Source organism: Myxine glutinosa, chromosome 3 (genome assembly GCF_964187855.1).
Source record: "Myxine glutinosa chromosome 3, kmMyxGlut1.1, whole genome shotgun sequence".
In the NCBI taxonomy this organism is placed as follows: Eukaryota; Metazoa; Chordata; class Myxini; order Myxiniformes; family Myxinidae; genus Myxine; species Myxine glutinosa.
In genome coordinates, this window is record NC_136263.1 from 91910603 (window position 1) to 91935583 (window position 24981).

Genomic DNA, 24981 nt, shown 5'->3' on the forward strand with positions numbered 1-24981 from the left:
TTGTCATACCCTTCCTCCCGTCCATGGTACACGGAATCTTGTGGTGAGGCTGTTGCCCTGAAATAACTTGCTTTCGTCTCCTGGAAAGCAAATCCAACGGAAGGAAATCTCATTTCCTTTCACAAAGCCCGAAACAAGTGTGTGTCCACCCTCAGGAGAGCCAGGAAACAATATCTCACCGTTCTCAAGACCGAACTCTCTTATCTGTCTCCCTCTTCCAAATCCTGGTGGCGTCTGGTCAAATCTGTTTCTGGTGTTTGTTCCCCCTCCATCCCCTCCCTCACCTCAAACGGCTTAACGGCTGACTCCGCACGTGAAAAAGCTGAATGCCTCAACTCTGTGTTTGCCTCTAAATCTTGTGTCCCAAACCCATCCCTCTCTGTACCCACCGTACCCAGTCGTACCCAGCTGCTCCTGGACTCTGTGTCCTTTCCTCCTGACAAGGTGGAAAAGTTTCTGTCAACCCTCGACTCTGATTCTGCAACTGGTCCTGACGGCATCAGCCCACGGGTCCTAAAATCATGTGCTTCCGCTCTTTCACTCCCTCTTTCTGTTCTCTTCACCCTCTCTTTTGCTCAAGGTCATCTGCCATCTGCTTGGAAATCAGCCAACATCACCGCTTTGCACAAAAAAGGTGCAAAAACAGATCCCAGCAACTACAGACCAATCAGCCTTCTCCCAATTATCAGCAAAGTCATGGAATCCATCATTGCTTCAGATATGAAATCTTTCCTCTTCTCCAATGGCTTGATCTCTGATCATCAATTTGGTTTCAGACCTGGTCACTCTACTCTGGACATGCTGCATCTGCTTTCTCAACAATGGATGGAGGTCCTCAACACCAAACAGGAAATTAGAGCCGTCTCCCTTGACATTTCACGTGCCTTCGATACGGTCTGGCACCCTGCTCTGCTCACCAAACTCTCCTCCTTTGGCATCCATGGAAATCTCCACGCATGGCTGGCGGACTTCCTCTCTGGTCGTAGTCAACGTGTGGCCCTGAATGGGTTTCTCTCATCTCCACTTCCTGTTCAGGCTGGAGTTCCCCAAGGTAGTGTTCTGGGCCCTGTGCTTTTTCTGGTCTTCATCAATGATCTCTCTGACTCTCTTGAAAATCCTCTCTATCTCTTTGCTGACGACTCTACTCTCTGTCGCTCCATTCCTCATCCCTCAGATCGGCAGTCTGCAGCCTCCTCACTCTCTGCAGACCTGGACAAAATCACAGACTGGGCAAACAAATGGAACATGTCTTTCAATCCTGATAAATCTCACACTCTTACGATGTCTCTCCGAAAAGACCGACTGGAAAACCCTCCCATCCACTTTCTGAATAATCCTCTCCAAGAAGTTCTGTCACTCAAGCTTTTGGGTCTCACTATTTGCCATGATCTTTCCTGGGAAAACCACATTTCAAATCTGGCCTCCAAAGCCAGTCGCCGACTGGGCATCCTCCGTCGTGCGAAGTCCTTCCTTGGCACACCTGAGCTCCTCACCACATACAAGGCTTTCATCCGCAGCTCTATGGAATACTGCTCTCCCCTCTGGTCTGGTGCTCCTGCCTCACACCTAGCCCGTCTTCACGCTGTTGAAACCAAAGCGTTCAGAATCATTGGAATCTCCCGCGATGAAGCTAACTCCAAGGGCCTTTCACTCACTCACCACAGGCAGGTTGGTGGTCTTTCCGTCTTCTACCGATTCCTCTCTGGCCTTGCCCCCCCAGCCCTCTCTGGGCTCTGTCCCCCAAATATTCCTACAGGTCGCACAAGATCTGCCTGCAACCCTCTTATGGTTAAACTGCCAAAATCAAGACTTTCTGCTCACCTTCACTCCTTCATTCCTCTTTTCTCCCGCCTCTGGAACAAACTCCCTCACTCTCTTCAATCCCACTCCACCCTCCAGGTCTTTAAAACAGCTGTTCACCACCATCTCTTATCCTCCCCCATCCAAAACCTTGATCTTTTCTACCCCCACTAATTTCGGTCCCCTTGTGTTTTATACTTCTCCCACCCCCCCCCCCCTTCCCACTCCTCCTGCCCCCCAAGCCCTCTCCCTCCCACACTTCTCCCTGCTCTCAAATGTTGTGGTTGTGTGCTTCCCATTCTCTCCCCATCTTGTCTTCCGCTCCCTCTTTTTGTATATTTTGTTTGTCTGGTTGATTTGTTTGTGAAATAAATGTTAGCTCTTTCACGAGCCTCGATTCAGTATACAACAAAACAAAAAAAAAAAAAAAAAAAATTCTTCTATGAATGGAGAGAATTATTGTATGAATGGAGAGCCAAATTTAGTAAATCACCAGAAAACACGGGCCATGCCATTAGTTCTGGCTGTTGAAGCTGGAGTCATGGTTTATAAAACGATCAGCTGGCAGGGCTTAGGCCTTCTCATCCAAATGTAAGGACAGCCAACATCCAGGGATATTTTGAGATTGTGGCCAACCAGAATCATGCTCATAAGTGATTAAAAGTAACCAAATGATGATGGAATGTTTCAGGATGGTAATGACACAACCCATTAAGGTAAACTGCTGCAGGGCTTCAACCATCTTCCACAAGTATCACCTTGACTGTAGCATCTTTGGGATATGTAAGTTGTTTCTATCAAGACCCAAACAGAACAAAAGAGTGGAACAATGCCTTTTGTCCATCTAGTCTATGCAAAGTAGACTTTGCATAGAAATGGGATGAAATATCCTAAAAATATCATTTCTAACCCTGTAGAATTGCTACTTCATGTAAAGTGTTTCACCTTATTATCAGGTGCATTCTGTATTATTTTTTTGCCACTGACAGTTTGAACAAGAACAGCACTCGGTATAGCGCATACCTCTGCCAGGCTGAATAGTTCACGTTTTGTTTCTCACCGATGGGCCGGATCTGGATTCGGACCTGAACCAAAATCTAATCAGCTTGTTTGTGTCGCCAAACCAACTCATCCACCGTGTTTTGTCATAATCTGTCCACAACGTTTTGAAATAAAATACTGTATATCGTCGTTTTTGACCTTTTCACTCAATGGTGAAGTCACTTAGAAAAAAAAAAAAATTTGTATCCAGATCCGTCTTTGGATCTTCACCAAAATTGAATCGATTTGTCCTTGTCATACACCCTATCACTCCAACAAGTTTCGTCTGAATCCGTCAAAAACTTTTTGAGACATCCAGTTCACAGACAAACGGACATACAGACAGACAAACCGACAGGGATGAAAACCTAACATCTGCCCACCTTTGGTGGTGGAGGTAATAACGTTTCAAAAGAGATGCAACTATAATTTCCAATAACAAATTAACATGAGCAGTTAGTTAATGGTTATGATTTCTCGTTTCTGCGCATTAATTTCCCCACAATGAAGGTTAAAAAAAAGAAAAATATATTATGCACAAAAGCTTAAATGTCAAGTTGTAAACAACTAAACAACTTAAATGGAAACAACTTAAATGTCAAGTAAATAATTAATGCTTTTTAAATTAGCCAATAAGCTGAGTTAAAATAACGAGTTGAATATATGCAAAGTAGGCATACCTGTGAACACTAAACTAATGTCTTCCAAACATCCAGATAACACTTTAAAGCTAAACGACTCATTAAACAGAGGGTCTATGGTCCCACGTAGGCAAGTAGTCTTTTTGGTTTTGACGATTTTCAGGCCATACACCAGCTGCACCTTGACAAAAGGATCTGCCAGAAAAGATGGAATAATAAGAAAAAAAATGATTGCATGGTCAAAAATAAGTCAAAAATTCCATTAAGTCCCCTCATCTACTTCGATTAATCTTTTTGAATAATTATGATGTTTTCTGGCCTAAAATAACCAATTGCACGGAAACCTGAGCCTTGAAGGATGTCTGTTTGCAGCAGTTGCTTGGCCCTGATCACCTCCACATTCAGTCTTCCTGCACATGGCAGGAAATTCAGTGAAATGAGCAGCTCTCCAAGCTCCACTTCATTCTGCATAGTCATAGCCAAATGAGATACAAGATATTTAGAATGAGATTCGCTTGCTGTTGCAAACATATTTACATATAGGCTTCACACCTTTGTTTACCAATCATATTTCAACAATTAAGTACCGTGGGACCCCGCTATTCGCGGGGGGGGGGGGGGGGGGGGGAGGGGGGAGGATACGTTCTAGGAAAATCCGAGAATTGTGAAACCACGAATAGCGCGGCATTGTTTCAATGGAAAAAGGGGGGATAGGTTCCTGAGTCGCGAAAATCCACGAACAGAGAGGACCAAACCACGAATGGCGAGGCAAAATCTGCGAAGGGTGAGGCAAATCCAGAGAATGTCAACGATAATCCGCGAAGGTCGATGAAAGTCCCGGAAATGGTGAGACAAAACCCGCGAATGTCGATGAAAATCCACAAAGATCAATGAAAATCCTACAAATGTATGCCGCGGCATTGTTTTAATGGGGAAAAGGGGGATACGTTATAGGTCCGCGGCAGTTCATGATTCATAGAGGAAATTTTTTAAGTTTAAAATGTTTTCGACCGCAAATGCACATGATTACAGTTTCACAAAAAATGCTTACCAAAAAAAAAAAAACACAACACCCAACACCAGGTACAGTGCCATTTTCAATTTACTGAAGGAATGCACTTATGGTTTATTAAAAGTGCTTAACCATACCATACCGTGAAAGTGAAAAAACACAACACCATCATGTACCATTTAAAATTCTTAATTTACAAACACACACAACTTTCAAATGATGATGATGATGATGATGGCGATGAATTAAAATCCCATGAACTCCTCGAACTCTGAGGATTACCCAAATGATAGTCCTGCAACGTCGTGCACTGAGGGAGAAGCAAGAGAGATAGGATAAGGTGAGGACGCTGGTGGAAATGCTGGTGAGGACGCTGGTGAGAATGCTGGTGAGGATACTGAGAGGAAGGCAGGAGAGAGTGTTGATGGTCTTGAGGTGGAGGGAGCAGGGCTGAAGAAATGGGTAATGGAGAGCTGCCTGACAGATTGCCAACATTTTGATGTAGCTCTTTGTATGGGGAGCAGCACATCATCCAAACCCCTCTTGAACTTGAGGTTCATCTCCTCGACTGGGTCAGTGTCTTGCACCCTGTCCGCAAATGCCTGCATGTCCTGCAGCAACTCGCCCAGGAACTGGACTGTGAGGTTGGACCTTGGCACCTCTTCCTCATCACTGCCCACCTCCTCCCCCTCCTCCTCGGCAACCTTTGGAATGGCCTCCAACTCGTCCTCGATGAGCAGGTTTGGAGAACGGTTCAGCATCATGGTTTTCAGCATGAAGTCCCTTGTCTTCATGTTGTCCTCGATCCATATTCTGAGAGTCTTCTCCATCCTTTCCATGTGGACATTCCGTACATGGGTGACCACATTCTTACCCAAAGCAGCGCTCCCTGAAACTCTCACGAATTGCCTTCTCGTTCTTCCGTATGTAGCAAACGGTGGATTCGTCGATGCCCCGTAATGCCTGCCCGCAGAGGCCACACACTCTCCTCTCGAAAGCCGGTTTAGCAGCTCCACTTTCTGGCTCAGGCACATCACTTTCTTCTGCCTCTTGGTAGTCGACGCATCTCTGGCACTGGTCTTGCGCTTGGGAGCCATTATATTGAACGATGAGCAGAGCGAGTCAAAACAACATGTCGAAGCATCGGGACGAGAACAATGATTGAGATCGAGGACACAGTCTGTATATGTAGGATTGCGAGCATTGTGGGTAGTTGTGGGAAGTTGCGGGAAGTACTCTGCCCATTGTTTGTGGGGGATGTTATTGGATGATGCCTTATTGAGCCTATCTGCTAATTTGAATAATAGGTTTAATGAAGCATTTGCATTATATAATTTGTAGGGTTGACTTGTTTTTGTAGCTGGCACAACATCCCGCGAAGCTCTCGATTATAGTCCGGCTAAAATTTGCAGCCGCGAAAGCCATGAAAACGCAAAGCACACATCAGTGAATGTATAAACAGGTCAAGCTCGCGGCTCACAGATTTTTTTTTGCAAACGTATGTCCAGCTGCTTTATGTCCAGAAGCCAGATGGTACATCGCTGGTGAAAGATGGATTTTTTAAATACGGTATGTCAAGCTAACAGCTGCAGAAGCAGGTCAAGTTTGCAGCTGGTAGATGTTTTTTTGCGTACGTATGTCCAGCTGCTTTATACATGGCTGGTAAAAGATGGGTTTTATAAATGCGTCAAGCTACTGGTTGGTGAAATTTTTTTTGCACCCATAAAAAACCGCGAATTCGTGGAACACGGCCGCGAATTTGCGGGACACTTTTCCGCGAATAGAGAAACATGTCGCATTTTATCAACCGCGAATAGCGGAACCGAGAATAGCGGGGTCCGAATGTATTTCAATATAAATGTTTCAAGGTGTAACATGCGAGCCAATGCTGGGTGGTAGGATAACTCAGAGGCAATGTATTCAAATTGATCTAGGTTCGATTCCTGGCCCGACTGTAAACTGTTCACCCTGATGATTTGCATGCAGGACATCGCCCCCAAGTGTGCCATTCTTGGTTCCACTCTTAGTTAATCCTCAGAGTGGTTAAGCTGGGTGTCCCATCTGTTATATCATTGGTTGGAGGATGTTAAAATTCTCATGACACTTTTAGAAAAGTTGCCTATTTTTGTGCTGATACCCAGGATAAATGATAAATTCCTTCCTTGTTCAGTGGTACATCAGTGGTACAGCAGTGCTACTACATTAATGTGCAAACATCAGGCAGAAATCAAAATGGAATTACAGTTCAATGATCCATTTTTTAAGAAGAGGTGAGAGAATAAAGGGAGGAATTGCGATTGAAGGGGGTCAAGAAGGAGGAAGAAGAAGCAAGATGGAGAGAAACATCATTATTGTGAAAAATGAACAAGAATATTGAGCCGGGTTTAAACCATAAGGTAATGTTTCAATGAAATATCTTAAAAGAACAAGGAAAGGAACACATTTACAGGCAGCGCGATGGATATCAACTTATGGTTGGAAGAATGGCGTAGGCAACAAGGTTTTGTGTTTAGAAAGCAATGGGAATCATTTTGGAGTAATCAAACAGATTGTTTACAGAATAATGGCCACAGGAAAAACAGAAAGTGAGCAACCAGTTTAGTAATGGGAAATGTGCAGGGAATTAGGGATGTAGGCTAGAGGAGGGTGGAAAGGCTAAAAATGGAGAAACTGTTATTATCCACAAATAACAAGTACCCAGTGAAGCGAGGACGAGGTTTTACAATTACTTGTGTGTGTATTTGTGTGTGTGTGTGTGTGTGTGTGTGTGTGTTATTGATAGCGTGTGTGTGCATGTGTGTTAGTATTAGTATGTGTGTGTGTGTGTGTGTGTGCTAGTGTTAGTGTGTGTGTCATAGTGTGTGTGTCATAGTGTGTGTGTGTGTGTTAGTGTGAATATGTGTGTTTGTGTGTGTTCGTGTGTGGGTTTGTGTGTGTGTGTGTGTTAGTGTGTGTGTTAGTGTTAGTGTGCTACTGTTCGTTTGTGTGCTAGTGTTAGTGTTTGTGTGTGTGTGTGTGTGTGTGTGTGTTTGTTTGTGTGAGATAGTGTGTGTGTTAGTGTGTGTGCTAGTGTTAGTGTGCTACTGTTAGTTTGTGTGCTCGTGTTTGTGTGTGTGTGTGTGTGTGTGTGTGTGTGTGTGTGTGTGTGTGTGTGTGTGTGTCTGTCCGGGCCGTAACTTTTTTACTATTTGAGTTTTGTCATGAAATTTTCAACAAAGCTTTATTATGAGAATGTGGAGAAGCCAAATTAATAACTTGGTCAAAGGGTCAAAGGCCAGTGTCACATAAAATCGTCTTTTTCTGTCCAATTGACCTGAAATTTAAAGAATTCGTATATTGGTTCACCAATCAAAAGTTGGAAGTCGATTTTCTTTCGATCCAAAGGTCAAAGGTCAATGTTGCATAAAATCGTCAATTTTATTTTGTATTTTTTTTTTTCTTCTGTTTTTATCATGTTTAGCATATTGTGGAAGAAGACGAAGCCATCTGAATACAAAGCGGATACAGACATGCTTTGCATTTTGAGATTCTTTCTAGTTATCCATTATTATCGAACTCAATTCTAATATTTTATTATAGATAGTTTTAAAATTTTCTAATAAGAATAGATCGTATTAAAATTGAGATAGATATCTAGAAGTAGTGGAGATAGGCGGTACTTGGATATTAGCAGGATTGCACAGGCTTGAGAGTCCAATTGCCTTCTCCTGCATTGAAGTTCCATGTAACTGTAACTGATAGAATGTTTGTTAAGAGCTGCAGAAAAAATATCACAGGAAGGGAAAAGTTCAAAATACCCTTCACCAATGTTAGTCGATAAGATGGAAGAGCTTAAAGGGGAATGGTGAGGAATATGATTTAGTTACATGAAGCGACATATGGTTTGAGGGAAATTTGAGTGCAGGACTGGAAGGCCACAACGTGTATAGGTAGATGTGACCACAAAGGTGATGTTAGAGGAGGTGTAGCAATCTGGGTGAAATTGGCACATTTGTTAGGGGATGCCACAAAGGAGGGAATTAATGCAAAGGTTTCTGTGTGAATTTAGATTTGTGGTTGAATGAATAGTAAAGTTTACCAAACTTTATCGGGTGTTTTGATAAAGCTCCTGGTGTGAGAGAAGAACAGGATGGAAAGGTTCATGAAGAGTTCAGAAAGGCATGTGGTAAGGGAAGAGCATTGATTATGGGGGATTTTAATTTGCCAGGCATAGCTCGGGTCCAAAAACAGATAAAGGGCAGAGATAATGAGGAATTTGTAGGTCTGGTACACTAGTACAGCATCACTTTATAATTCAGTTTGTAGATAATCCCAGGAGTGAGAGTGCAAAATTAGACCTTTTAAAAGTAATGATCTGAATATTAAGGACACAGTGGAGGGAGAAGAGCTTCAACTACAATCGATTATAACATATTGTGTGTGCAAGATTTCTGGAAAGAATTCGAGTTTAGCATAACAGAGGAAGGCTCTGAAACTTCAGGAAGGCAAACTTTGAGTGTATAATGAGAGATGTAGATGCTCTAGTTTGGGACAAAATAGCAAGATGGCATTCAAGCAGAGAAGTGGTTAACATGGAAGCAACAAAATGTTCAGTGCACAGAGTAAGTATATTACAGTGAGGTGTAAAGCTAGATACTGAGAGAGACCAGGTGGATTGAGCAGGGAGGTAAGAAATGCTACTAATGATAATCAGGAGGCATTTGTGAGGTATAAAACAGGACTGGACTGAGACTAGTCTGATCACTACAACAACTACAGCTGCATTCGGAAGAGCGCAAACCTCTGCCAGGCTGAACACTTTACGTTTTGTATCCCACTGATAGGCCGGATCGAAATCTCAAACCAAAATCGAATCGGCTTTTTTTTCCAACTAACGAACTCAACCACCTTCTTTTGTCATAATCCATCCACAACTTTTTCAAATATCATGCTATTGTAGCGGCTACCGCTGGGTTTTCACAATCGCCTTGCACCTATCAAGGACGCGGAGCAATCACCATGCCGGGCTCGTCCAGGACGCCCGGGCAGGCCCGCGCTCAACTTGCCAGGCCTCGGTCGGGACGCCCGGGCATGCCCAGGCATGCCTGGGCAGGCTCGCCCTCAACTTGCCAGGCCGCAGCCAGGACGCTGGGCCACGCCCCCTCTCGCCTTTCCTGGGCAAACGCTCCGGGATAATATCTATATTATAATAGCCGTAGATGATTCTGTCTGTCTGTCTGTCTGTCTATCTGTTGGGTGTCTGTCCGGGGTGTGGCTTACTCGGTTTGCAGAGTAGCTCCACCCATAGCTCCACCCATTCTGGGAGAGGCTTCATATAAACAAATATCCACCATTTTATTAACTCGCATAGCTTTGAGTCCTGTTTTGTAGGCCCGTGGTGTCTTCCTCTCTCTCCCAGTTTTATTTCAAATCAAATTCGATAAATCATTTCATTTTTCACAGTCGCTAACATAGTTTTAGACTCGGTTGAAAAAAAACGGGAAGAAAATCCGATGAAAGTTGCCGTTTATAGAACGAAATTAATTCTCAAAGGCCTGTAACTTCAAGGCCATTGAGTCTCTCTCACGCCTTTATCTCCAATCTAACTCACCATATGATTTCATTTTTATCGATGGTTTTACTTTTAGACTCGGTGTCAGCAATAATTGAGAACAATCCACACACGCGGGAAAATGCAGAGATATATTTTTTAAAATCGCGTCATGGTGTATCATACACCGCCCAACATGACACCGCCGGCAATGTGTCGATATATATTAAAAATTCGCTTTTGCTTTTCCGTTATGATATATTACTATTTCGTTTGATGATAGTCGTCACAAAAACGTCAACAATGATGCCGACATATATTTCTTCGTTTTTATTTCATTCAACATATTAGCCGGAAGTAAAATATGTTTCAGGAAATTACCGAGAGATATTTCTTCGTTTTTTTTATTAGTTATGTGCGCATACACTTTAAATAGGTTTATTTGAAATCTTTAATTTTCCACAAACATTCCACACACGCGGGAAAATGCAGAGATATATTTTTTAAAATCGCGTCATGGTGTATCATACACCGCCCAACATGACACCGACGGCAATGTGTCGATATCTATTTTAAATTCGATATATCATTTCATTTTTCACAGTCGCTAACATAGTTTTAGACTCGGTTGAAAAAAAAAGAGAAGAAAATCCGATGAAAGTTGCCGTTTATAGAACGAAATGAATTCTCAAATGCCTGTAACTTCAAGGCCATTGAGTCTCTCTCACGCCTTTATCTCCAATATAACTCACCATATGATTTCATTTTTATCGATGGTTTTAGAGTCGGTGTCAGCAATAATTGAGAACATTCCACACACGCGGGAAAATGCAGATATATTTTTTAAAATCGCGTCATGGTGTATCATACACCGCCTAACATGACACCGACGGCAACGTGTCGATACATATTAAAAATTCGATATATCATTTCATTTTTCACAGTCGCTAACATAGTTTTCGACTCGGTTGAAAAAAAACGGGAAGGAAATCCAATGAAAGTTGCCGTTTATAGAACGAAATGAATTCTCAAACGCCTGTAACTTCAACTTCAAGGCCATTGAGTCTCTCTCACGCCTTTATCTCCAATCTAACTCACCATATGATTTCATTTTTATCGATGGTTTTGGACTCGGTGTCAGCAATAATTGAGAACATTCCACACACGCGGGAAAATGCAGAGATATATTTTTAAAAATCGCGTCATGGTGTATCATACACCGCCCAACATGACACCGACGGCAACGTGTCGATATATATTAAAAATTCGCTTTTGCTTTTCCGTTAAGATATATTACTTTTTCGTTTGATGACAGTCGTCACAAAAACGTCAACAATGATGCCGACATATATTTCTGCGTTTTTATTTAATTCAACATTATTAGCCGGAAGTAAAATATGTTTCAGGAAATTACCGAGAGATATTTCTTCGTTTTTTAAAATTAGTTATGTGCGAATACACTTTAAATAGGTTTATTTGAAATCTTTAATTTTCCACAATATAATTTACTTGCCATTTATCATTTGATGATTACGAGACAAATTCCTCTTGTGGATCGTGACAATTCATGCGCTGCGTGGAAACTTCTATTTCCAAAATGAATGAGACGATCGATGAAGAACGCAGACTTGAACAGGATGCAGCAAGAAAACGAATGAGACGGGCGAACGAGTCCATCGACGAACGTCAATGCAAACTTGCGGGGTCACCCGTGGGAATCCCACGGGCATGGATGTGTGTGACATTTCGACATATTGAGTTAGATGCTGCACATTCATTTTTACAAAATGGTTACTGGCAAGTCATCAGATCCAGAAATGGTGTAAAAAACCACCGTTTAGAGGCCATTTTTCCCCGCAAAGCGGGGGTTGGCCTTTTCGGGGACCGTGGTAGTTGTTGTTTTTTTGTCCCCTTTTTGAAGCAATGTTTTACGGCCGGATGCCCTTCCTGACGCCAACCCTTTTTGCCGCCTTCAACGACAAACAGGGAATTACCAGTGAACTGGTACTCAATTAGCCGACCTCGGAAGGATGACAGGCTGAGTCAACCCCCCTGGCATTAATTCGGCGATCGACCGAGATTCGAACCCAGGATCCTAAGCCGGCACCCTAGCCGCTAGCCCAACACCAGAAATGGTGTCATGAACACAATTTATTTACGCACAAGCACAAAAGCAAGACGGGCCGATTTCCGATTCCGACGGGCGAGACGGGCCGATTTCCGATTCCGACGGGCCGATTTGGAGCAAGAAAAAGAACGAGACGGGAGAAAAAGGAGAGAAACGAGACGGGGAAAGCCGATTGGAGAGGCGAGTGAGGCGCGATTGGAGAGGAGTGTGAGGCGCGATTGGAGAGGAGTGTGAGGCACGATTGGAGAGGAGTGTGAGGCGTGATTGGAGAGGAGTGTGAGGCACGATTGGAGAGGAGTGATTGGAGGGGAGTGTGAGGCACGATTGGAGAGGAGTGTGAGGCACGATTGGAGAGGAGTGTGAGGCGCGATTGGAGAGGAGTGTGAGGCGCGATTGGAGAGGAGTGTGAGGCGCGATTGGAGAGGCGTGTGAAGGATTGGAGAGGAGAGGAGTGTGAGGGATTGGAGAGGTGAGGGATTGGAAAGGAGAGGGATGTGAGGGTTTGGAGAGGAGAGGAGTGCTAGGTGGAGAGAGGAGAGTGTCAGGTGGAGACAGGAGAGTGTCAGGTGGAGACAGGAGAGTGTCAGGTGGAGAGGAGTGAGGGGTCACATATTATGTGAAATAAATAAATTGTGTTCATCACACCATTTCTGGATCTGATGACTTGCCAGTAACCATTTTGTAAAAATGAATGTGCAGCATATAACTCAATATGTCGAAATGTCACACACATCCATGCCCGTGGGATTCCCACGGGTGACCCCGCTAGTCTATATTATAATAGCCGTAGATGATTCTGTCTGTCTGTCTGTCTATCTGTTGGGTGTCTGTCCGGGGTGTGGCTTACTCGGTTTGCAGAGTAGCTCCACCCATAGCTCCACCCATTCTGGGAGTGGCTATAAACAAATATCCACCATTTTATTAACTCGCATAGCTTTGAGTCCTGTTTTGTAGGCCCGTGGTGTCTTGCTCTCCCCCAGTTTTATTTCAAATCAAATTCGATAAATCATTTCATTTTTCACAGTCGCTAACATAGTTTTAGACTCGGTTGAAAAAAAACGGGAAGAAAATCCGATGAAAGTTGCCGTTTATAGAACGAAATGAATTCTCAAAGGCCTGTAACTTCAAGGCCATTGAGTCTCTCTCACGCCTTTATCTCCAATCTAACTCACCATATGATTTCATTTTTATCGATGGTTTTACTTTTAGACTCGGTGTCAGCAATAATTGAGAACAATCCACACACGCGGGAAAATGCAGAGATATATTTTTTAAAATCGCGTCATGGTGTATCATACACCGCCCAACATGACACCGCCGGCAATGTGTCGATATATATTAAAAATTCGCTTTTGCTTTTCCGTTATGATATATTACTATTTCGTTTGATGATAGTCGTCACAAAAACGTCAACAATGATGCCGACATATATTTCTTCGTTTTTATTTCATTCAACATATTAGCCGGAAGTAAAATATGTTTCAGGAAATTACCGAGAGATATTTCTTCGTTTTTTTTATTAGTTATGTGCGCATACACTTTAAATAGGTTTATTTGAAATCTTTAATTTTCCACAATATAATTTACTTGCCATTTATCATTTGATGATTACGAGACAAATTCCTCTTGAGGATCGTGACAATTCATGCGTTGCGTGGAAACTTCCATTTCCAAAATGAATGAGACGCTCGATGAAGAACGACTCGGTGTCACCAACGCGGGAAAATGCAGAGATATATTTTTTAAAATACACCATATCACCGCACAACACCGCCCAACAGCCAACAAGTATCATACACCGCCCAACAGCCAACGAGTATCATACACCGCCCAACATGACACAGACAGCAACATGTCGACATTATCGCTTTTTCTTTAAACCGAGTGAACCGAGCCGAACCGAATACACCGCGTGAATTCACCGAGCGAATTTCAGCCAATTCCACCTATTTCTTCGTTTTTATTTTATTCGTTACCAGCAGAAGTACCCAGCGTTGCCGGGCGGGGGAGGGGGGAAGGGCACGTACACTTTAAACATGTATATACATGTGGGATGTGGGATATATACATGTGGGACATGTGTACGTGTGTGTACGTGTGTGTGTGTGTGTGTGTGTGTGTGTGTGTGTGCGTGCGCGCGCGTGAATATGTGTGTGTGTGTATATATGTGTGTGTATGTGTATGTAGGCTAACCCCCGCTCTAGCAGGGAAAATGGCCTTAAAATGCATGTTGTTGTTGTATGTGTATATACATGTCTGTGTGTGTGTGTTTGTGTGTATATGTGTCTGTACGTGTGTGTGTGTGTGTCTGTTTTGTGTGTGTGTGTGTGTGTGTGTGTGTGTGTGTGTGTGTGTGTGTGTGTAGATGTATATATGTGTATATATGTGTACTAGCAGAGGTACCCGGCTTTGCACGGGAGTGGGAGGAGGAGGGGAGGGGGAAGAGGAGGGGAGGGGAACGGGGGGGGAGGGGGGAGGGGGAAGGGGGGGGAGGGGGAAGCGGGGGAGGAGGGAGGGGAGGGGGAAGAGGAGGGGAGGGGAATGGGGGGGAGGGGGGAAGGGGGGGGGAGGGGAAGGGCGGGGGAGGGAAGGGTGCGGGGGGTGCCCAGGGGAAGAAGGGCCCCTCCCCTCCCCCTCCCCCACCTTTCCCCTCCCCCCCCTCCCCCTTCCCCTTCCCCCTCCCCCCTCCCCCTTCCCCCTCCCCCCCTCCCATCCCCTTCCCCCTCGTTCCCCTCCCCTTCTCTTCCCCCTCCCCTCCTCCTCCCCCTTCACACCAGGGGGGTTGACTCAGCCTGTCATCCCACCGAGGTCGGAAGTCGGAACTCATTGTCGTCAAATAAATGTAGCCTGTATGTTTCACTCTTTGTCACATGCCGTTGGTCCCATGTCAATCGGATGAAGTTGAAAAATTAACGTTACGAAGGTTCTCTGGGACGTACTGATTCCGAATAATGAAGTTGAAAAATTAACGTTCCGAAATACGCTAATTACGCTAACAGAAGCGCTGGAGGGAGCACTGCGCTCCCTCCCTTAGATTCCCTCCCTCTTCTGCTAGCGCTAATTACGCGTAACACACTAATTTTAAAACCCGAAGTTTTTTTAATTTTAAGGTGTGCTGTAGTCAGAAGCGCTAGAAGCGCTGCGCTCCCTCCCTTCGAATCCCTCTCTCTTCTGCTAGTGCTAATAATACGCTAATTTTAAAACCCGAAATTTTTTAAATGTTTATGTCTCCGTGACATTCCTGGGACCATCCCGAGTCGAACAGTACTTTCCGCTCGCAAATCCGTCCACGGGTTCTCGAGATCTTAGAGATCGTAGATCAGGAGATCAGGACCAACTCTACTTTATATATATAGATATGTGGATACATATGTGTATACATATTTGCATATGTGCATATGTGTATATGTGTCTGTACGTGTGTGTGTGTGTGTGTGTGTGTGTGTGTGTGTGTGTGTGTGTGTGTGTGTGTGTGTGTGTGTGTGTGTGTGTGTGTGTGTGTGTGTGTGTGCATGTGTGTCGATGTACGTGTGTGTGTATGTGTATATGTGTGTGGGTGTATATATGTGTGTGTGTGTGTATATGTAAACATGGGCCGGTGTGTGTGTAAAGTGTGAGGAGGTATTGGAGAGGAAAATGCAGAGATATATTTTTTTAAATCGCGCCATGATGATAAACGAAAATACACCGCCTAAAATAACAGTCGACATATATTTAAAATTCGCCATACACATCCATGCGGGAATCCCACGGGCATGGATGTGTGTGACATTTCGACATATTGAGTTACATGCTGCGCCTGCACATTCAGTTATATAAGATGGTTACTGGCAATTGATCACATCCACAAATGATGTAATCCACACAATTTATGTACTTTACATAACGTTAATAGGAATACATGCCCGTGTAGATGGGAATGACATATAATTCACCGAAAACGTTGAAGCAACCGCATAATATTACGGTGATGTTTAACTCTGAGAATAGTTCTAAATTTAAAAAACTTTCTTCTGATATTTGTGATTTATTTCAAACAAACTGTATTTCCCAGCTACACGGGCATGTATTCCTATTAACGTTATGTAAAGTACATAAATTGTGTGGATTACATCATTTGTGGATGTGATCAATTACCAGTAACCATTTTATATAACTGAATGTGCAGGTGCAGCATCTAACTCAATATGTCGAAATGTCACACACGTCCATGCCCGTGGGATTCCCACGGGTGACCCCGCTAGTGTATATATATTGCTGCCCGATAAATGGGCTTTTCAGAGTGCCTGAGTGTTTGGTTTGATTAAAGCAACTCGGATGAATTCCAGCTTTTTGTCGCGTCCATTCTTCCGATCGACGTGGGAGCCCCAGCTCCTTCATTGGTGACCTACCGACATGGACACGGCAGTCGCCCTTAAACTGCCTACCGTCTGGGAGGCTCACGTGGCGGTTTGGTTCGCACATGCGGATTCCATGTTCGCCCTGCGAGGCATCACGGCCGACGACACCCGCTTCCACCATGTGGTAGCAGCGCTCGGTTCGGCCACCGCGGCCCGCGCCCTGAGCCTCCTCGAGAGCCCGCCAGCCGCTGACAAATACGGCGCGATTAAGAAGCTTCTCCTCGACGCTTTCGCCCTCCCATCGGCGGAACGCGCACGGCGCCTGCTCGACCTGCCCGAGCTCGGCGACACGTGCCCTTCCGAGCGAATGGACTACATGCTTTCACTGCTCGGCGAGCACTCCCCGGCATTCCTGTTCCGGGAGCTGTTCCTCCGTCAGCTGCCTAACCCGGTACGCCTCACCCTGGCAAGCACGACGATCACAGATCCCCGGGCCCTTGCCAGAGAAGCCGACAAGATCTCCACCGCAGGACAGCGCATCGCAGCGGCGACATGGGACCCACCGCCATCCGACGCAACACCCATGGCGCCCGAGCACCCGGCACGGTCGACGACCAAACTGCCGACGCAATTGGCGGCCGCTACACCGAGCCGACCACCTCCAGCACGACGACCGGGGCCTCCACCTGACCAAGCATGGTGTTACTATCATGCCAGGTTCGGACAGAAGGCCCGGACATGCCGACCCCCGTGCACCTTCGGCAGGCCGGGAAACGGCCGGGCCGGCGTTCATTACCAGCCATGAGCGCCGGCCACACGGGCAACTTACTGTTCATCACGGATAAAGCGTCCGGACGGTGCTTCCTGTGCGACACCGGTGCCCAACTGAGCGTCATACCCGCCTCTGACCAGGACAGGCAATCCGCGGTTTGCGGCCCCTCCTTGGTTGCGGCCAACGGATCGACCATCCGCACCTTCGGCCTGCGCAACGTCACCCTCTGCTTCGGCGGCCAACGCTTTGCTTGGACGTTTGTAACCGCAAACGTGCCCATGGCTCTGCTAGGCGCCGACTTCCTCTGCGCACACGGACTGCTGGTGGACGTCCAACGGCGTCGTTTAATCAACGCCGAAACCTTCAGCTCCCTGGTATGCACATTGAGCAGCTCCGCGCCGACCGAGCTGGCATGCGCCGTCCCGGCGGCGAATGAGTTTGCTCGCCTGCTCACGGAGTTCCCGGCCCTCACGCGGCCGACATTTTCGGCCGTCGCAGTACGGCATGGGATCGAGCACCACATACCAACCACGGGCCCGCCGGTCTATGCCAGGGCCCGCCGCCTCGACCCAGCCAAGCTCGCCGTGGCGAAGGCCGAATTCGACGCGTTGGAGCACCTCGGCATCGTGCGGCGCTCCGATAGCGCGTGGGCCTCGCCACTGCACATTGTGCCAAAGCCGGGGGGTGGATGGCGCCCTTGTGGCGACTACCACCATCTCAATGACGCTACCACCCCCGACAGGTACCCGATCCCGCATATCCAAGACTTCTCCGCCCGTCTGGCGGGACGGGTCATTTTTTCGAAAATTGATCTCATACGGGGATATCACCAGGTACCTGTCAGGGCGGCCGACGTCCCTAAAACGGCAGTCATCATGCCGTTCGGCTTATTCGAATTCTTGCGGATGCCGTTTGGTCTCAAGAACGCGGCTCAGGCGTTCCAGCGCTTGATGGACGGCGTGCTGCGTGACCTGCCGTTCCTTTTCGTTTACCTGGATGACATCCTCGTCGCCAGCACGTCCCGGGCCGAGCACCTCCTCCACCTCCGAACACTGTTCGGGCGCCTCAGCGAGCACGGCCTCATCGTCAACCTGGCCAAATGCCACTTCGGCACGACGGCCGTTGATTTTTTGGGCCACCACATCACCAAGAACGGGGCCGTGCCGCTGCCAACCAAGGTCGAGGCCATCACCACGTTCCCGCGTCCCCGCACCATAAAGGCCCTGCAGGAATTCCTGGGAATGGTGAATTTTTATCACCGCTTCGTGCCCCGCGCTGCTCAACTCATGCGGCCCCTCTACAAAGCCCTCCGGGGCAAGCCGGCCAAGCACGACATCGCCTGGTCCGCAGCAATGGATGCGGCCTTCCAAAGCTCAAAGCGGGCCCTCGCCGACGCAACACTGCTCGCTCACCCGGTGCTCAACGCTCCCATCGCGCTCACCACGGATGCCTCCGACTACACGGTGGGCGCCGTACATGAGCAATGGGTGAACGGGGTTTGGCAGCCACTCGCTTTTTTCAGCCGGCAGCTCTGGCCAAACGAGCTCAAATACAGCACGTTTGACCGGGAGCTCCTCGGTCTACACCTGGCCGTCCGCCATTTCCGCCACCTCCTGGAGGGCCGACCTTTCACGGCGTTCGTCGACCACAAGCCGTTGGTTTACGCCATGGCCAAGGTCACGGAGCCGTGGTCGGCCCGCCAACAGCGCCACCTCTCCACCGTGTCGGAGTTTACCACGGACATCCGGCACGTCGCCGGCAAAAACAACGCCGTGGCCGACTGTCTTTCCCGGGCCAGCGCGAACGCGGTCCACCTGGGCTTGGACTTTGCGCTTATGGCGGCGGACCAAACCACCGACACCACGGTGCAAGCCCTCCGGGCGGTGGACACGGGCCTCCGCCTGGCCGACATCCCCTTCGCGGACACTGTCCTGCTCTGCGACGTCTCCCAAGGCCAGCCTCGCCCCATCGTGCCCGTCACCTGGCAACGCCGCATCTTCGCCTCCCTCCACGGCCTTTCCCACCCGGGCCGGAAAGCTTCCCAGAAGCTGGTGTCGGCGCGATTCGTCTGGCACGGCCTTCGTCGGGACGTCCGCGATTGGACCAGCAAGTGCACGGCCTGCCAACGGGCCAAGGTCCACCGACACACCCAGGCCCCGCTGGCACCTTTCACCGTGCCCGAACGACGTTTCGACCACGCCAACATGGATCTGGTGGGCCCACTTCCCCCATCACGGGGGTTCACACACCTGCTCACCATGGTGGACAGGACCACCAGGTGGCCGGAGGCCATTCCCCTTGTCTCCACCACCACCGCCGACGTGGCGCAGGCTTTCATCGCCACCTGGGTCGCCCGCTTCGGCGCACCGGCGGACATCTCGTCAGACCGCGGACCACAGTTCACCTCCGAGCTGTGGGGCGCGGTCGCCCGCAACCTGGGGGTCAAGCTCCACCGTACTACAGCCTACCACCCCCAAGCAAACGGGTTGTGCGAGCGATTCCACCGCTCCATGAAGGCCGCGCTCATGGCCGGCCTTCAAGACGGCGGTTAGGCCGACCGGCTGCCGTGGGTCCTTTTGGGCCTCCACACGGCCCCCAAGGAGGACCTCCAGGCATCCACCGCCGAGCTTGTCTATGGCCAGGCGCTATGCGTCCCGGGCGAATTCGTGCCCGACGCTACCAGTCCCTGGTCCGCAGCTCACCAGCGCTCGGACCTCCAGGAGGCCGCGCGACGGTTTGCCCCCGTGCCAACATCCCACCACGGTGACCCCCAGTCCTACGTCCCCCCAGCACTTCGCACAGCGGAGTATGTTTTTGTGCGTCACGACGCACATCGGGGGCCACTCCGGCCGCCGTACGACGGGCCCTTCCGGGTGCTGCGACGGGACGACAAGTCGTTCGTCATCGACATCGGCGGCAGGTCGGACCGGATTGCGGTGGACCGCCTCAAGCCGGCGCACGTGGACGTCGACCACCCACCATGGGTGGCCCTTCCGCCACGGCGAGGCCGCCCCCCGTCCACGGTGACCCCCACTCGACCGCCCACCACCACACCGGACCCCCTCCCACGACCCGCCAGGGGTCGCTTCGGCCGGGTCATCAGGACCCCCCTCAAATTGACCCTGCCGGTGCAAGTCGATTCTGGGGGGACGTGTGTAGCGGCTACCGCTGGGTTTTCACAATCGCCTTGCACCTATCAAGGACGCGGAGCAATCACCATGCCGGGCTCGTCCAGGACGCCCGGGCAGGCTCGCCCTCAACTTGCCAGGCCGCAGCCAGGACGCTGGGCCACGCCCCCTCTCGCCTTTCCTGGGCAAACGCTCCGGGATAATATGTATATATATTGCTGCCCGATAAACGGGCTTTTCAGAGTGCCTGAGTGTTTGGTTTGATTAAAGCAACTCGGATGAATTCCAGCTTTTTGTCGCGTCCATTCTTCCGATCGACGTGGGAGCCCCAGCTCCTTCACTAAATATCATTTTTGACCCCAACTCTCAATGGTGAAGAGTCGCAAAAAAAAACTAGTATCCAGATCCGGATCGTCACCAAAATCTAATCATTTTGTCCTTGTCACACACCCAACCTCTCCACCAAATTATGTCCGAATCCATCCCCAAATATTTAAGCTATCCCGTCCACAGACAGACAAATAGAGAGGGGTGAAAATACAACCTCCACCAATCTTCGGTGGCGGAGGTAGCAATCAGAAGTATTTAAGAAAATGACGAGGCAAGAAATGAGAATGTGAGATGGATATGGCCATAAATAATAAAAATAATAACAAGGCATTTTTAAAGTACATATCGGGTGAAGAGCATATGAAGAAAAATGTTGGCCATTGAAGGGCAGAGATTCGATCATAAAATATGTTCTATAGAGAATGCTCGTGTGAGTTTCTATGGCCAGAGTTACAATCCTGGATGGGTTTCCACTCCGATTTGAAACAGGGAAAGTGTTTCAGGATGAGAGTGAGACAGCAGAAGTATTTAAAAAAATTGCTTCAACATTTACACAAGAAGAGTTATGGGCATTACCAGGAGCTGAGATATTGGAGGGGAGGAAGGGCTATTAAGAGATGTAGATTGGACTGGAGGAAGTAAAGAAACAGGAAAGTGAAGAGAATATATAGTCCCAGGGAATATATATATACACATTTGATAATAAGGAGGTGGTCGTGCAGATAGGCCTCATTATATTGGCCAATATTGCACTTTAACAGCTCATAGGAGCATAGGGTTTCAGCAGCAACTCCTCCCAGCTTCAAACCCATCCAGGTGCAGTCAAGTGAGCCTTACAGAAATATTTCTGCAAGAATTCACTCCCCCTACACAGATGGATAAAGAAAGAGACATTAAGAGTAAAATCATACTAAAATATGCAATTTGGCATCTGTCTGTCCATCTGATGATTTTTTTGACCGCGATAAATTCCGTCGTTACTTATCCAATCTCAACCAAACTTGACAGGATGACTAATGGTTACACAATGATGGTTGTAGCGCATTCATTTGCCCCCTTCCCCAAGGGGATTTTCTCCCCTGAGAGGATTTTCCCCACCATTGCTGTTAATGGGGTTGCGTGTTGGGGTGTATATCCATGTTAGGTTAGCTTTATCGTGGCGTTTTTCCAAGGCTGCTTCTAATAACAAAAACCATAATAGCATAATATTAATGTTATTACAAAACAATATTAATACAAATAATATTCCTACCTCCCCCAAGGAGTTTTTCCTCTTTGAACAAACGGTGAGTCAACGTTTATAAATAGCTTATCATGGCGTTTTCATGGAACAACGGCCCAACGGCCTCTAGGGAGCAATGGCCCAACGGCCCAATGGCTCAACAACCTCTACCAGAAGTAAAAATATTATAAACCACAAACACGTTTGATTAGCTTTTTAAACAATCGCTAATGCTGTTTATAAAACTAAACAAAGAAATTTGGAGGAATCCCGACATGCGTGAGGTAAGTTTTACTTACAGAACTGAGAGAAGATATATTGTACACTATATAACCCACAAATGTTGGGTTAATAACACCTTCCTGGTGCTACCGTGGCGTTTCGTAGTGAACTTTTGAAACTCGCTCCTGCTGTTTAACACGAAACTGAAAGGGAGGAAGCCCCGGTTGTGCTCATTTACCAAGCAGCTAGCTAGCGCTTGCCAAGCCAGCCGTTCCTTAACGGTTTTGAATGGAGTGTTGCTCGAATGCTTAAACCACTTGGCGATCTCTCCACAATAAGCTTAGTAAATGAACAAACATCCCAATGTTCTTGAGACCCGACCATAGATCATCTGTAATCTATATACCCCAAAGAGGAATGACCCTTGCTGCTGCTCCCGTAGTGAGCAGGTGTACTAGTAAATAAAATAAAATAAAAACCATGAATTATATAGCACCGTTATTCAAGAATGGATTGAGAAGAGAATCAGAGTTTAACTTCATTTGTAGCAAAGACGTTATACGTGTTAATCGAAGATAATTTGGAAACCATTTATATAAATTAAAATTAATTAAATACTGTCTGAATGTATTTATGAAAGGGAGGACATGTTTAACAAATTCATTGGATTTCTATGAAGCAGTTTCTCATTGGGTGGATCAGAGAAGTGAAGTGGATGTTGGACATCTTGATATTTGGAATGCATTCGAGAAGGTACCACATAGAAGGCTGTTAGCCAGTGTTCGGGCTTGTGGAAAGGCTTGTCGAGTAGCTGACCAGATTAACAAGTTGGCTTAGTGATCGGAAGCAAAGATTGGCTGTTAGTGGGAGGATGTCTGGCTGGGTTCTGAGTAATGACTATTGGGCTACCTTAGGATTAGTACTGGTGCCATTTTATTATTATACAGTAACTTACATTAATGATTTATACAGTGAGATGAAGAATCAGCTTTCCAAATTTACAGATAATGCAAAGCTTGGAAGTAAGGTACATAGCAGAGATGGGGTGACCAGATTCAGGAAAGTCAAGATACTTTCATAAATGGGGAAAATATTGGCAGATGCACCTTAGCATAAGGAAATGGAAGATGCTGCAAATGGGTAAGAATACTGAAAGTAGGGAATACATAACGAAAGAGGCATGTGACACAGGAAAAGGATCTCATGATGATAAGTATAGACAGCTCAGTGCCAGGCAGCTATTGGTTTTAGGTTGTATTTTCACAAGGGATATAAAATGGAGATGATTGTCATGGGGCCCACGAGGCTCTAGCAGGGAAAATGGCCTTAAAATGCCTGTTGTGTGTGTTGTTGTTTCACAAGGGAAACATATAAATCAAAAGCAGTAGTGTTACCATTGTACATTATTTTTAGTGAGGCCTCTACGTGAATATTGCAGCCAGTTTTGGTCATTACTTCTGATGAAGGACCTAGCGGCCACAAAGTGGGTTCACCATAGAGTAACTACGTAGATTGATTCTGGAACAAGCTATAAGGAGTGGATGAAGGAGACAGAACTTTATACAAGAGCAAGGAGGTGATTATTTATGATGGGATCTAATAGGTTTTTTTGGAAGCGAAGGTGAAAGACAAAATAAATGCACGAGTTTTTCAGCAGAATAGACAGCAAACCCAACACAGCACATCACCCAAAGAACACCATCCATACTGTGAAGCATGGTGATTGCAGCATTATGTTATCGGGATGTTTCTCAACAGCAGTGACTGTGGCACTTGTCAGGATAGAAGGGAAAATGGATGGAGCAAAATACAGAAAAATCCTGGAGGAAAACCTGCTGCACTCTGCAAGAAAGCTTAAATTGGGACAGACATTCACTCTTCAGCATGACAACGACCTGAAGTACACAGCCAACGCTACACGGGAGTGGCTAAGGATAAATGTCCTTGAGTGGCCCAGTCAGAGCCGCGACCTAAAGTCAATCGAAAATCTGTGGCAGGACTTCAAGATTGCTGTCCATCAACACTCCCCATGCAACTTGACTGAGCAAAAACAGTTTTGTAAAGAGGAATGGGTAATTATTTCCCAATCAAGGTGTGAAAAGTTGGTGGAGACCTATCCCAACAGACTCAGAGCTGTAATTGCTGTCAATGGTTTCACAAATTTGTCAATGGTTTCACAAAACGATGGTTTCACAATTTTGCTGGACGACAACATTTTCTCTGAAAAGATAACTTTCTTCTTGCTCTTATTGTTTGAAATGTTCATGGATGTGATGGGTGTCAGCCATGGTGGTCCTTTTGACCATCGTGATGCCATCTACATGCTGCCCAAGCTCTTATTAAATTTAAAAGCAAGACTCAAAGGATAAATCTTTATCCTTCACTCTCCTGACAAGGTGGATAAGTTTTTGTCAAACCTCGACTCTGATTCTGCAACTGGACCAGATGGCATCAGCCCACGAGTCCTAAAATCCTGCTCTGCCACTCTATCTCACCCTGTCTCTGTTCTTTTCACCCTCTCTTTTGCTCAAGTTCATCCGCCATCTGCTTGGAAATCAGACAGCATTACCGCTTTACACAAAAAGGTGCAAAAACAGATCCTTGCAACTACAGACCAATCAGCCTGCTCCCAATAATCAGCTAGGTCATGGAATCCATCATCACTTCTGACATCCAATATTTCCTCTTTTCCAATGGCTTGATCCCTTATCGAATAAAGATATTGTAGATTTGTCGTTTTAATAAATTTTCCGAAATTTTAGAATTTGTTTTTCACTTGGAAGTTGTGGGTTAAGATGTATAAATAAAGGTGGAA

At 46.7% G+C, this 24981-nt stretch overlaps 1 protein-coding gene across 1 annotated transcript in view; it reads right to left on the reverse strand.

The window, feature by feature from the left end:
- Window positions 1-24981, reverse strand: part of SYT17 (synaptotagmin 17) — a 72346-nt gene that overhangs the window by 9212 nt on the left and 38153 nt on the right. The window contains exons 6-7 of the mRNA XM_078773587.1: window positions 3827-3947; window positions 3522-3677 (exon numbers count right to left, since the gene is read on the reverse strand). Coding sequence (XP_078629713.1) covers window positions 3522-3677; window positions 3827-3947 — 277 coding nt within the window. The remainder of the gene's footprint in view (window positions 1-3521; window positions 3678-3826; window positions 3948-24981) is intronic.